The sequence below is a fragment of the Trachurus japonicus genome, chromosome 9, assembly GCF_045865225.1.
Source record: "Trachurus japonicus isolate A0001 chromosome 9, Traja_1.0".
Classification (NCBI taxonomy): Eukaryota; Metazoa; Chordata; class Actinopteri; order Carangiformes; family Carangidae; genus Trachurus; species Trachurus japonicus.
In genome coordinates, this window is record NC_140915.1 from 670,916 (window position 1) to 686,264 (window position 15,349).

At 46.9% G+C, this 15,349-nt stretch overlaps 1 protein-coding gene across 1 annotated transcript; it reads right to left on the reverse strand.

Moving 5' to 3' along the window:
* Nucleotides 1-501: 501 nt before the first annotated feature.
* LOC146980440 (NLR family CARD domain-containing protein 3-like) lies at nt 502-14,908 on the reverse strand. The gene is made up of 11 exons (XM_085785667.1): nt 14,795-14,908; nt 14,015-14,131; nt 13,775-13,888; nt 11,718-11,840; nt 11,482-11,560; nt 11,122-11,347; nt 9,164-10,961; nt 8,880-9,049; nt 8,524-8,701; nt 1,215-1,261; nt 502-1,076 (listed from the first exon to the last, which is right to left on the reverse strand). The coding sequence occupies exons 2-11, from the start codon at nt 14,080-14,082 to the stop codon at nt 517-519; spliced, it is 3,363 nt and encodes a 1,120-aa protein (XP_085641793.1). The 5' UTR covers nt 14,083-14,131; nt 14,795-14,908; the 3' UTR covers nt 502-516.
* Between the last annotated feature and the right edge of the window lie 441 nt (nt 14,909-15,349).

A 15,349-nucleotide genomic window follows, 5' to 3' on the forward strand; every position in this document is an offset into this window, starting at 1 on the left:
AAATGTCCATCACATATAAAACTGATTCACATTGTTTTATTTGATTCAGTAAAACCACAAAGAAAAATAAATCACACGTAATTCATTCTATTCAGTGTCTCTACAACATGATGTTTGTTTCCAGTTGTGTTTCTTGTTGTGTGTGTTTAGCTGTGAGCAGCTCACAAACAGCCTGTAAAGTTGAACATGAACAGTGAATGTGTTTAAAATGTGTTTTTCTCCTCAGTGACGCTGGCGGCTCAGAGACTTTTAGCTTGGTGATATTAGGCCTCGTCCTTCATCAGCAGCTGAGTAAAAGTCACCGTGGTTTTTGTCCTGTAATAATCGACGCTTCCATCTTTAAAGGAAGAGGAAGAAGTTTACAAGAATCACTGAGAAGAGTTTAAAACATCAACTGGTTTAATCCATGAATGTGAAAACGTGAGTGAGATACAGAGACAGAGACAGACATGTAGAGACTGAACTGTCTGTTCAACAGTGAGAAGGTTTCTGTGACAGGAGGAGACTCTGATGCACTCAACACAGACTCAACCAGGAACCAGGACTGAAGAGTTCAAACCCAGGATACAGAGGTTGAGTGAAGGTGGTGTTGAAGGTGTAGAGGTGGATCAGTGAGTCAGAGGAGACTCTGTAGAAGGACAGAGAGCCAGCAGGACAGTCCACATACACTGCTACTCTGTTAGAGACAGAGGAGGAGGAGGAAGAGGAGGAGGAGGAGGAGGAGGAGGAGGAGGTGATGTCTGTCCGTTTGTCATTGTGCCTGACGTAGTAACCACCATCATAGCAGAGCAGACTCCAGGACTGATCGTTCCTTCCAAACACACAGTCTCTACTGTTTCCTTTCCTGCTGATTCCTCTGTAACTCACTGATATAACAACGTTTCCTCTCCTCTCGACCTCCCAGTAGCAGCGACCAGTCAGACCAGTTGAACACAGCAGCTGAGGCCAGTAGTCAAATCTGTCTGGATGATCAGGATATGACTGACGCTCCTCCACACGTGTTGCCTTCCTGTTGTTGTCAGACAGTTTGATCTTTGTGTTCACTGTGTTTGTGTCGATTGTGAGTGGACAGGAATCTGATGGAGAGAACAAGACACAGCTGCAGTTATTGATCATGTGATCAGTTATTGACAGTTTGATGAAGACTCATGAGGTCAGTGATGTGACAGTGTGAAGATGGTTGAATGTGCTGCTCAAAGTAAAAACACACTTACATCTCCATGGACCTGGTGTCAAATATCGGACTCCAGCAGGCTGCACCCTGAAAGGAGGAGGGGGGTCAGAGCAGCACCTTCTCTGTCAGCATGCACACATGGACATTACATGGCTCTCACACACACACTGTTTTATCACTGTGTTCACATGGAGGCTGGTATGTCTGGATGAACACTGAGCACAGAGAAGAAGGAGCTGGAGTCTTTATCTAGTGATGATACAGAGCAGGAGGAGAGCAGGAGGAAACACTTCATCATGTCTTTTCTCCATGTCATGTCACTGCAGTGTGAGACACACACTTTCACTCTCTGACTCTCAAGCTGCACAAACACACGTCACAGCAAAGAAGATGAAGACACAACAGGTGGAGCTGACCAGCCCAGATATCCCACAATGCACCAGGAAAGGCACAGGTGAAGACACGTTTGTTAGAGCTCAGTGAAACAGAGAGTTTAGTGAGAAACACTGAGTGTGAACACAACTTGTGTTTGTCTGAAGAAAACTCCCCAGGAAGCTGAAGAATGAGGCTGTGAGCAGGTTTCCACAGGAGCCACAGCCAAGGGCGTCAGTTTACTTTGAAAAGTGGTGGGGACAATGACCATATGCAACCCCCCCCCCCCCCCCTTGGAAGCCTGGACCGTGGACCCGATGGGGCTGGACTCACGGGCATTTTGTTTTTTTTTTTAAATTCTCCGCCGGACGGTTATAGAGAGGAAAAACACAGAATATACAATATATGTCCAAAAGACTTTGTCCCGTCGTCACGACGTGAGTGAGGATCGGATGGTGGCTCAGGTTTAGTGATGAGGAAACTGTCACTGTCAGCAGCTGCTCCAAACAGACACGTTACTAACTTTATTGTGAAGGGACAAATTAGATGTTGATTTCGTTAACAGTGACTTTGCACCCGAACAGGGGCGGGGTTATGGGATGGCTACTTGGGCTCAAGCCCCAGATGTTTTACAGTAGGGGCAAAAAAAATCTCAACACAGTTCATGTCAGTCTCCCTCCGCTGACCACACCAGTCTGAAGTGCAGCCCCATGGACGTCGGGACTGTTTATTGAGAGGGGGTGGGGGGCACACTTATCAGTGATTATGTGATCTGAAGTTACTTTATAACAGCATACCGCATCATTACATCAAATAATGGCCGGTATTCAATCATTACACAAACAAAAAAAAGGCCGGCCCTAAATACAAGAAAAACAAACAAACAAACAAAAAAAACTCATGTGTGGACGTCTGTGAAGACTGACGGGAGTGAAGCTGCCTCGTCCTCTGCTTCAGAGAGGGACAGCTTTCCACTGTCGGACCTGGGTCTCTGCTCTGTGTCCGGAGCATGGATGTATAATAGATTCATGGACCGAAGACGGACCGCAGCACACGCTGTAAAAATGCAGCTGTCAGATGAGGCCTGACTCCACTATGACAGGCGCCAGGCTGCTGCATGGAGCCAGGCTGCTGCATGGAGCCAGGCTGCTGAATGGAGCCAGGCTGCTGCACGGAGCCAGGCTGCTGTATGGAGCCAGGCTGCTGCATATCACATAGATCTATGCATTATATGAGATAAACTACTCACAAAAAGTTAGGGATGTTTGGCTTTTGGGTTAAATTTCAGAATGCACCTAAAATGCACTATAACCTTTACAGGTGAACTTAATTTAACCTTCTCTAAACTTTTGAATGCACATGTCCAATTGTTCAATGTTTCAGTCCTTATTGAATAACATGCTGTTCTCTAACAAGCTGATTAACCACAAAAATCACAAGCACCATCTGATTTAGTGGTTCAGTTGTAATGTTCTGCTTCAATGGCAATTTGTATCTTCTTCTCTCTCCCTCTCCTCTCCACCATGTTACCATGGTGACATCATGAGACCAAGACAACACAAAGTTATTGAGACATTGAGATTTTTGTTGTGCTATAGCCACCACTGTTGTTAGCTTTTGTTTGAGATAAAGAAATGACCATTGCATCCTTCTACTTAAAAGGCCTCATGATAGAATATCACTGTAGCAGAACTTTTTATAGGGATATTCTTATCAAATATCCCTAACTTTTTGTGAGTTGTAAATGTAAGTCAGACAAATTGAGTTTAAATTCAGATTCTTTCCTTTTTTTTTAAAAAGCGTAATGCTGTGGGTAGGGAGGCTGATGTCAATCAGGATTACATGCACTCATTTTTATTTGAGTAGCTTATGATCATGTTTTATATTTTATTCTTTTTATGATGTAACACCTGTTTGTGGACCCTTCAGGACAATGCTTTTGTCTACCTAACGTTGATATGTTGAAATTTCCAGTAGCCTAGGCCTATCACAGTCACAGACAAAAAAAAAGGCAGATCTTTGTCTTTCCTTCCTCTGGGCTAGGCCTCGGATCTCCCATGAACCTAGATCTGCCCCTGCACCCAAACATATTAAGCATATATCGGATGCTGTCTCATCCAGTAGGCTACAATCCGCTGTCGCGCTTCAGTTCGGCGTCTGTTCTATTTTTCACGCGAGCCGTGAGCGCCGTTGTCAAGCTGGATAGACGGATCGTAACAGACAGGAAGTCGGGCACAGAAAAGGCGAGAGAATCCGGTCAATTTTCAAAATAAAATGATGATTACCGGTAATGAAGTTGTTGCTTGTCCATCTATAAATATTTGTCAGTTGCGTCTGCACACGAGACACACACACACATACATACAGAGCTAGAGACAGACCTGTGTGTGTGTGTGGAAAACCGAGTACAGACGAGTGGAGTTTTCTTGTCTGTAACAACATCTATTGCACGTCTGTCCGTCCTGGGTGAGGGATCCCTCCTCTGTTGCTCACCCTGAGGTTTCTCCGATTTTTCCCTGTTAAAAGGGTTTTCCATGGAGTTTTTCCTCAGTGGATGTGAGGGTCTAAGGACAGAGGATGTTGTTACGATGCCATGTAAAGCCCTTTGAGACAAACTGTTTGTAAAAACGGGCTATACAAATAAAATTGCCTTGCCTTGCCTTGCCTGGAGTTGATGTTTTACCGGTGCAGAGAGAGCATGAAGCACGCTCCCTTTGCTACCTGCCTCCTTGTGGTGGACAAAATTGTTCTTGACAAAAAGTGGTGGGGGGTCCCCAGCGTTCCCAGCGTAAATGACGCCTATGGCCACAGCAGCAGTGAGTGGATGAAGGAGCTCTAACGGGGTGTTCCCACCAAACGCGATGAACGCGATTGAATCGCGCGTCAAATGAAATCGCGTCGCGCTAGACGCTCCAGTTTTGACGCTGGTCCAATATGCAAAAAACGCCTCGTCGCGGCATCGCGTCGCGCGACGAGCCCGCCCAAACAACAACATTTCTCCCACTATTTCATTCTCTGGCTGAGATAACCACCGTCGCTGCACTGTTCCTGTCCCTGTAGATGGGACAGGAACAGCGGTGCGGGTCTCTGGCTGCAGGAGGAGGAGGAGACGGCTCCGTGAACTAAGTTACTGTGTGACTGACCGCCTGTTGAGTGCTTTGGGACGGGGCGGCCGGCTCGCAACGCCCGCTGGTTGAGAACAGCAGTGATAACGGGCTTTCAGGTCCGAATATCCAAACCAGAAACGTTTGTAAAAGCACCGGAAAAGCAACAGTGAAGAGCTGTGGCTTTGCTGCAGCTCATGGGGATCTGAATAATAAACTAAACTAAACCAGAACACTTCTAATATTGTCAATAGACTCGCTCTGACTAAACTGCCAAGGGAACACCAGTACGTCCGTACGTCAGCACGTCGGTGACCATCTCAAAGCTGATAGGCTGTCGCGGCGCGTCTTCACGCGAATTCGCCGCAAAAGTTCAATTATTTGAACTCGAGCGATGAAGCGTCATCGCGCCGGGCGACGCGATGGAAGCGATTTTTCGCGGCCAACGCGTCCATCGCGCCGCGCTATCGCGTCCATCGCATCGCCCGGCGCGATGACGCGTCTAATCGCGTGTTTGCATTGACTTTACATGTAATCTCGACGCGCGATGAAGCGTCATCGCGTTTGGTGGGAACACCCCGTAATAGAAACCATCTGATCACAGTGACAGGACGGATCAGGATCTCATGATCAATGACTCTGTTCTTCTCTGCTCTTCACACAGATCAGCTGCAACACACTGACTCACTGAGATCAGTCACATCATGTGGAATAAAGCAGCCGTCCTCAGGACCAGTCCTGAGCTCCATCAAACCTGTCCACACATTTTGACTGGACTTGAAGTCAGAGTCCAGAGGAAGCAGAGAAACTGTAGAGCAGAGAGAAGCAGGCTCAGCTCAGAGCACATGGACTCAGACAGGAAGTGAAGCTCCAGCTGCTGGAGACTTTCATTAAGGAGCCACTTTGTGGCTTCATCTGATCTGGAGTCAGCACACACACAGTCTGAAAACAGCTGTTTGACCACACACACATTCAGCCACAAACACTGATTATTACACTGTTCACTACACTCACTGTCTTCTGACTGACAGCTCCAGGCCTCTGGACAGTGAGGACATCTGGATGTCCCACTGTGATTGACTGTCTCCTCAACACAACAACACATCTCATCAGGACAAGACCAGGATCTCAGAGAGACTGAGCTGATTATTGATCATCAATATCTGACCAGACAGAGAGGGTTGGAGACTCTGGAAAAACGCTTCTATCTGGCCACATTTTGAAAATACAAAGTCAAAAGTCCCAGCCCCTTTCCTCAGACTTCTCTCTGAAGCCACGCCTTCACCTTTATGTGGACCTGGGTGAAGACTGTGATCACGCACGCGAGAGAGTGAGATGGCAGCTTGATTGGGCATAGGCAGAACCAGACATGAAGGCATCTGATCGGTTTTTCCTTCTCGGAGCGAAAAGCATGTATTGGTCAGAGTTTTGTCTATCCTGCAGCTGCCACAGAGGTCTGATTGTTTTCGTTCCTTTTCCTGAATAGATAATGTATTGACTACTCTCAGGATGGAAGGACCATTTCACCCAGTATAACAAAAAGTGTTTCTGAACATACCAACCATAACTTTAAACCAGCAGCAGCTGAAATGTTTTCCTCTTAATAAAGTTTTATTCTATTCTATTCTATTCATCAACTCTGAAATAAAGTCTGATCCAAACATCTGGAGAGACTCAGAGCACAGCTGCCAACATCTGGTTTCATCATTGAGATCTCTTCTACTGAATATGAAACAGTGAGTTATGATGAGACACTGAAGTCATCAGGAGGAGAAACTCCTGATCCCAGTAGTTCATCACTGTGACTGATGAAAGCTGCACAGCTCATGTTTGAAACACTCTGAGATTTTGTCTTCAGTATAAACTGTGTTGGGACGAGTCAGACTGAGACAGAGGACGTCAGTGGAGTGGGCGGAGCTTCACTGTGGCCTACACCACCTCTGGATATGGTCTGAGTGATCAGATCTGATGTTATCAATGCATCAATCACCTGAGACTGATGTTAAAGCAGAAGTAAGTGGTCCGGTGGTTTTGGCTAATGCTGCGTTCCAGGCAGGCTTTTGAAATCATAAATTACAGCTTCAAGTCACAACTTACGACTTTGTAGCGTTTCAGGCAACCCACTCGTGTTTTTCCGACCTGTTTTACCGGTGAAAGTCACTATAACGGCCACTCGTAACTTCTGACCCGTGAACTCGTACCAGATCGAACTGGTACAACTTCACGGTCGGAAAAGTACGAGTTTCCTTGAACGCACCATAACAGTCCTCGTCGCTACGTCACCACATTCACGGCGTTCCTTGGCTGCACACATAGCCCTGCATGCCGTTCTCTCTCCTCATTGGATAAAAACTGTAGGATACGATGAATGTTTTCTCTTCGGCTCAGAGCAGAGCAGAGTGACTGACAGACCCGTGTTTCAGTCCAAACACTCTATGTAAGTGATTGCTGTCGGAAGATACAACTATTTAAGACTTATATTAACACAAATATATCACTTACTTCTGCTTTAAAGCTATGGTCTACGATTTGGAGCATTGGTAATTATTATTAACATCGTTTATACAGCGATTATGGTCCTGTGGTCCGATATACACAATATAAATAGCAAAAAGAACCAAAAAAATCCATTCAGTCTATCAGCCGTGGGCCTGCATAGAAATTGACCAATGGGCGCCGCGCGCCCCGTCTCGCGCCAATTGGCTCGTATCCTCCATCCAATCCCCTCGTCTCGCCTGCTCCTCCTCGACCCGCCTCGTCCCCACCCCCTCCGCTTAGAAAGTACAAGTTTGTAACCGCTCTGAGCTGCTCAGCCACAGACACATGAACCCATGAATTCAGCGCCTGCTGCCCCCCACCCCCGGTCGGTCTGCCGAAAAAAAGCCCCACTAGGATTCAGAGAAGAACAGTACAGAAGCACAGAGTGTTGCTGCCCGTATTACTAGTACCGGTGCCGCGTCGAGTCTCCCTGATCCTCTCCCAGACACACAGCCGCTTCCAGCTGCAGCCTGACCGGGGTGCTCTGCACCCTGCACACCGCGGCCCTACTGAGCTGCTGGTCTTCCTCCTCTCCCCGACACACAGCCGCTTCCAGCCGCAGCCTGAGTGGGTCTCTGCACTGCGGTGCTGCGGAGCTCCAGGTCCCGGTCTTTCTGCTCCTCTTCCCCAGACACAGCACCCTGTGGCCGGTCACGCAGCGCGAGGAGTCTCCCTGTAGCATGAGGCTGTGCTAATGGTTGCTAATGGCGGCGCTGCTCGTACCAGCGGTCGCCCGCCGCGGTCCCGTTGCCGGGGACGGCGACGACGGCAACTGGCACCGCCTCGTTACCGGCAGCTGGTGCACAGCGGCGGCATCGGGGCTGGCGCCGCCGCTGTTAGTAGGCTAGCGCCGAGCACAGCCTCATGCTACAGGGAGACTTCTCGCGCTGGATGACCCAGGACAGGGTGCTGTGTCTGGGGACGAGGAGCAGGAAGAGTCGGGGCCTGGAGCTCCGTGGCGCCGCGGTGCAGAGAGACCCGGGCTGCAGTGGCGGTGCTGAGTTTATGTTGGTAAACAGGTAATCTTTGGTTTTATTGTGGAAGATGTGACTGTGAATATGACATTTTACTCCGCACTCGAAGCCTCTTTGGTTTCTGCAGGCAGCAGGCTTGTTGCTTGCGCGAGGAGGCCCCGAGGGGCGGGCCATACGAGCTCAGAGGGGAGGGGCGGGGGTGTGTGAGAGGTGCTTTTTTCAAATTTTTCTCATCCTCTTTCAAAACGTAGACCATAGCTTTAATACCAGGTGTGACCAGGTGTGAACGGGGCCATAGAAAATGTTCCAGCTCCTCCTCCTCTATCAGACAGTGTGTGTGGCTGCAGCAGCCTCTCCATACCTGAGAGAGTCCAGTCTACAGTCTGGATCTTTCAGTCGAGCAGACAGCAGCTTCACTCCTGAGGCTCCTGGATGGTTGTAGCTCAGGTCCAGCTCTCTCAGATGGGAGGGGTTGGAGCTCAGAGCTGAGGCCATAGAAGCACAGCCTTCCTCTGTGACCAGACATCCTGACAGACTGAACACACACAACAACACACAGGAACCCTCTGTCAACACCTGCTGATGTGTTCAAGTGGCATCAGATAAACAGCTGGATGGATCCTCACCTGAGAGTCTCCAGTCTACAGTGTGGACTCTCCAGTCCACCAGACAGCAACTTCACTCCTGAGTCCTTCAGGTTGTTGTTACTTAGGTCCAGAGTCTCCAGTCTACAGTGTGGACTCTCCAGTCCACCAGACAGCAGCTTCACTCCTGAGTCCTGCAGGTTGTTGTTACTCAGGTCCAGATGTCTCAGACTAGAGGACTGGGAGCTGAGGACTGAGGACAGAGCTTCACAGCTTCTCTCTGAGAGGTTACAGCCGCTCAGTCTGAAGAGATGATCATGAGGAATTAAAGAAGAAAGGGATTTATTTTCTGTCCTGTTGAAAAGACAGAAGTGTTTTTATATAATGATGAATAAATCCAACTATCTCTACACTTACAGAGCTTTGTTGGAGGCTTTGACCACTGGCAGCAGCCTCAGAAGAGCCCCCTCTGAAGCAGAGTATTTCTTCAGGTCAAACTCGTCCAGATCTTCTCCTGATGACAGTAAGATGAAGACCAGAGCCGACCACTGAGCAGGAGACAGTTTATCTGTGGAGAGACGTCCTGATGTCAGGGACTGTTGGATCTCTTCCACTAGAGAACGGTCATTCAGTTCATTCAGACAGTGGAACAGGTTGATGCTTTTCTCTGCAGAGGGAGTCTCTTCAATCTTCTCCTTGATGTACTGAACTGCTTTCTTACAGGACAGTGAGTCACTTCTTGTCTGAGTCATCAGACCTTGTAGGAGAGTCTGATTGGTCTCCAGTGAAAGACCCAGGAGGAAGCGGAGGAACAAGTCCAGGTGTCCATTTGGACTCTGTAAGGCCTCGTCCACAGCGCTCTGGTAGAAATGTGTTGATTTGTCTCCAAACACTTGAGACCACCTGGATGTGGTTTGCTGTTGTGACATCAGGTTGAGTCCAGAGTTGATGAAGGTCAGATGGACATGAAGAGCAGCCAGAAACTCCTGAACACTCAGATGGACGAAGCAGAACACCTTGTCCTGGTACAGGCCACTCTCCTCTTTAAAGATCTGTGTGAACACTCCTGAGTACATTGAGGCTGCTGTGATATCGATGCCACACTCTGTCAGGTCTGATTCATAGAAGATCAGGTTTCCTTTCTGCAGCTGCTCAAAAGCCAGTTTTCCCAGAGTCTCAATCATCTTCCTGCTCTCTGGACTCCAGTGTGGATCTGTCTCAGCTCCTCCATCATACTTGACCTTCTTCAGTTTCAAATGAACCACCAGGAAGTGGATGTACATCTGAGTCAGGGTCTTGGGCAGCTCTCCTCCCTCTCTGGTCTTCAACAGCTTCTCCAGAACTGTAGCAGTGATCCAGCAGAAGACTGGGATGTGGCACATGATGTGGAGGCTTCGTGAGGTCTTGGTGTGGGAGATGATCTTTCTGGCCTGCTTCTTATCTCTGAACCTCTTCTTGAAGTACTCCTCCTTCTGTGGGTCAGTGAACCCTCTGACCTCTGTCACCATGTCAACACACTGAGGAGGGATCTGATTGGCCGCTGCAGGTCGTGTGGTTATCCAGAGGCGAGCAGAGGGAAGCAGCTTCCCCCTGATGAGGTTGGTCAGCAGCACGTTGACTGAGGTGGACTCTGTCACATCAGTCAGGATCTCAGTGTTGATGAAGTCCAGAGGAAGTCGACACTCGTCCAGACCGTCAAAGATGAAGACGACCTGGAACTGATCAAACCTGCAGATTCCTGCTTCTTTGGTTTCAGAGAAGAAGTGATGAACAAGTTCCACCAAGCTGAACTTTTTCTCTTTCAGCACATTCAGCTCTCTGAAGGTGAAGGGAAATATGAACTGTATGTCTCGGTTGTCTTTGTCTTCAGCCCAGTCCAGAGTGAACTTCTGTGTTAAGACTGTTTTCCCAATGCCAGCCACTCCCTTTGTCATCACTGTTCTGATTGGTCGGTCTCTTCCAGTTGGGGCTTTAAAGATGTCTTCTTGTCTGATGGTTGTTTCTGGTCTGTCTGGTTTCCTGGACGCTGTTTCAATCTGTCTGACCTCATGTTCATCATTGACCCCTCCAGCCCCTCCCTCTGTGATGTAGAGCTCTGTGTACATCTGGTTCAGAAGGGTTGGGTTTCCTGCTTTAGAGATCCCCTCAAACACACACTGGAACTTCTTCTTCAGGGCAGATTTGAGTTTACAACGACAAACTGCAGCAAAATGTTCTGAATGAAAACACAAGAAATCAGACGAATAAGAAAATATAATGATAATGATGATAATTCCTCTAAATAACGACTTTATGAACACGTTTCCCTCCATATGTTGATGTCAGTGAACGTCTCATTTGTCCATCATGTTGAATCTTTAGAGAAATCCTCTTACTCTGCAGACGCTCAGCCAGCTCCTCCTGCTTCATCCTCCTCAGGAAGTTCACTGTGATCTTCACTAATGCCTCTCTGCTGCTCCTCCTCTGCTCTTCATCCTCACCATCCAACACCTCCTCATCCTCCCTCTGACTCCCTGAGCATTCTGGGTAATCTGGACTCAGAAGCTTGTGGATCTTCTTCAGCTCGTTCTTGACAAAAGTGACCATGTTCTCCTCCAGCAGCTGGAACAGAAACTCTATGAGTGACAGCATCAAACTAAAACCTGACAGACTGACAATCCACTGGTGTCAAAGTGCAGCATGGAGATGATGGTGAACACAACAGATGTAACAGCAGCTGTTGGACATGTCCTCACCATAAATATGGAGTCCAGGTGTGTTTGATGCTGCTGGGCAGACTGACCACTGGGAACCTCTGAGCTCTCCTGGTCCACTCTGTGGAGGAATCAGTGTCAAGTCAACATCAGCACAGAGAGATAATACAAGATGGACTTTATATGTCCCCTGAGGACGTTCACAACAGACACAGACACTTTGGTTTCAGACCTGGTCCAACAACACATCATACAAACTGGTTCATTTCTACAATAACCTGAGTCTGATCGGATCAGCTGATCCACGTCCTCCTTTAAAGTCAATGATCCGGCCCTTTGACCGGTTGCTCTTTAAAGACAGACAGCTGGGTCCAGGAGAGTCTGGTCTCTGCTGCTGCATCCTGAAACAACAACACAACTGATGTTAAATAGTTTAGATACATGGAACATGAATACAGAAAAGTTTTGCAGTTTTATGCAACCTGGCTGAATATTTGTCAGCTTTCTGCAGACCCTGGATGACGATAACAGATAATGTGTTATTTGCATTTCAGTGCCCCAATCACTCCCACTATATGGCTATATTCATAAACTCTTGAATGGACCTAAATATTGTCCAAAGTTACACCAAAGTTACATGGGTGAGTAAATGACCTTATTTTATGCCAGAAATAAGGTCCAGGTTGTAAAAGACGTCACTTGTCCTTTAACATGTGGATGTTCAGGTAGGGACAATGGCCCTCATTTATCAAACTTGCGCAGGATCTGGTGTAGATTCTGGTGTAAATATCAGTGTACGCCAAGTGTCACGTGTGATTTACTAAAAGTGTGTACGCTGCTGATTTCGGCGTAGAACCGGCGTGGTGGTGATAAATCCGGCGGCTGAAAACGAGCGTCATTTAAATGTCACGCCCCGATATATTCCTGCTTTAGAGGCGTCGCCCTGCCCCTTTTACCACATGGAGACACGGAAGACGGCCAAGAAGAGGGACTTTACTGGCGTTACCGCGTTGAACAGGGAGAGGGCGGCAACATTAAATATCTGGACATTGATAGACTGATAGTTTTTGTGATTGATAAGTGTCATCCCGGTGGATGGAGGCTGCAGACGCACGTGTCACCGACCACGTCAGGAAACCCAGCGACCTCATGAAATGCTCCTGCAGTTTACTAAACACAAGTGACTGAGGAGAAATCATTTGGCATATTACTGCTGCGAACGCGACTTTATGACCATCAGCACCACTGGCATGGTTCGGCTGATGGAGGGATGTGAAACACCGGCCTGATGTCCTGCTGACAGGTCCCGGTGGCGGGGAAGAAAAAAAAAAACACTCCGCCGTGGAGATCAGCTGCACCTGGGCAGGTAGCGGAGCCCCCCACCCCCTGGTGCCCGGCAGAGAGAGAGACTGAGGGCTACTTTTTATCTTTTTATTAGGGCTGTCAGAGTTAACGCGTTAATCGCGATGAGATTAATTAAAAAAATTAACGCGATTATTTTTTTTAATCGCGGTTAATCGCGGCCCATTTTGTCCTCTGTCTGCTGGACTGGAGGACTGGAGTGTGGGACCTCCAGTCCAGTAGGTGGCGGTAAGGCACCTTCAAGTTGGTTGCTACACAAATATACACAGTCTAACATATATCCACAGCTCCATCCATTCATTTTTTGACGGCTTTGTTGTCAACAAATGCACATGGCCAGGCAGAGGCGTAGCAAAGTAAAGGGCAATTTCCACTGGATGCAATTCGTTTCAATTCTGTGTGAGTTTCATGCATCATGTGTTATGATTAGGTACTAGGCCTACTAGGTCTGGTCTAAAAGTTATTTGTCTAGAGATTATAACACTTGGAGTGTTGAAAGTCCAAAGCCCATATATAATATTTTTAATAGAGATTAATCGCGAGTTAACTATGGAAAAAATGTGATTAATCGCGATTAGAAAAATTAATCGTTTGACAGCCCTACTTTTTATCAATATAAACAACAACAACATGTGATCCACATCGCTGCGTTATTAGACTATGGTTTAATAATCATTTTGACACAGCAGCACTCCTTCCTGCATGTTCTACGCTGGTTCCAAATGTGCGTACACCTGGTCAGAGCTGGGGTGAGATTTGTGCGTACCGTACACTCACGCTCAGATTAATAAATGCCGATCCTTGCGGTGAATTTGGTGTACACCCATTTTTTTGGTGTACGCAAGTTTCATAAATGAGGGCCAATGTGTATCCGAGTTATAACTCTGATTTTATGGAGAATCATTGAAATTTGACTCCACAGGAAGAACGTTCAACAGAGACTCGAAAGCTTTGAAATCTAGTTTTGTCTTACATCTGATCAGCTGAACCTAGTCCTCCTTTAAACTTAATGACGTCATCCTTTGACCGGTCGCTCTTTAAAGACAGACAGCTGGGTTCAGGAGAGTCTGGTTTCTGCTGCTGCATCCTGAAACAACAACACAACTGATAAATCTGCATGTTGGAGAAAAACTGATGAAAAATATCTTCAATTTTTCAATAAACACAACAACTGACTTTTAGAGAGAAAAGTCTGACTGTTTTAAACTCTGACCTTTGACCTCTGGTCCTGCATTTCTTAGAGGGAGGGGCTCCCTCCTCTCTGTCCTCACACTGATCCATGCTGCTGAGCTCACATCCACATCAGCTCACACACACTTTGTAGCTTCACCTGCAGAGGAAACACACATCATTCATGTGCACAGCAGCTCACATGTCCATCATGTCTCCAGCTGCTCCTCCACTGATTGGCTCTTCTCCTCTGCTTCATATCAGTGTCAGCTGAATGCAGTCACACAGCAGTGAGGAAGAGGAAGCTGCCATCAGCTGCTGTACTTCTACTATCAGTCCACTAGATGGCGTCATGAAGCTGCAGATCTGAGTGGAGAGACTGGTGTTTTTGCTGCAGTTTATTTCTCCCACTGAACCCTAAATATTTAAAACATTACACAGTAGAAGAACTGTGACTCATGTTTCTACGTTGGACCAGACGGCTGCATTGTAGAGGGTAGGCACTAAGCAGCAGTAATGAGCTGCCTCATGGTTTTAGTATGATTATATTGCACAAGGTCACTGCTGTTTTGTTTTGTGCCCTGTTTTTGTCTAAAAGCATGTTGTGGCCAAAATAAAATACATTTCATTGCATTTTAAAAAAAGAGTTCCTATTAAACCATCCACGGAGAAAACAGGAAAAAGAGTAAGGGGCTGTAGGTGTTCACACGTTAGGCACCTTAGCTACGTGAAGCACTTTGAATGCAAAGTTTGTCCCGGTGTAGGTAGTAAACTTATTTCACCTCACAGCTTCATTATCACAACATTCAGTCATTTCACTCACTGGAAATTCAGAGAGAGAACAAGACTCTTCACTTATTGTCTCTGTCAATCCATTCATCGTCTGCTCCATCAAATTTCAGGAAACAAAGTTCGTCTCAGTCTGAGGCCACGTCTTGTTTTGTCCACAGCAACAATCAAAGAGACAAAAACATTCAGTTTACAGTCAAAGAAAACAAGGAATTCTTCAGTGTTTGAGGCTAAAAACTGAACATTTCTGCTTGAAAAATGTAAAACTGTTGCAGCTCTAAAACAATTCTTCAGAACATTATTGATGATTTGTGTCCAATAATCAATAACCCAGAGTGTTTGCTGTGTGTAATCACAGACATGAATGGTGGGGACACAAAGACAGTGTTTTTAATCTACAACCTGCAGCTGGAAAGTGACCAGTAGCTTCACCTGTCAGGTACATGAGCTGCAGTACAAGCAGGAAGTAGCTCAACAAGGAAATACTCAAGGAAAGTACAAATACCTCACAACTGTACTGCACTAAATGTACTCAGTTACTGTGAAGAACCTGTTGCTGAACATTGATCAACACTGGAAAATCAATCAT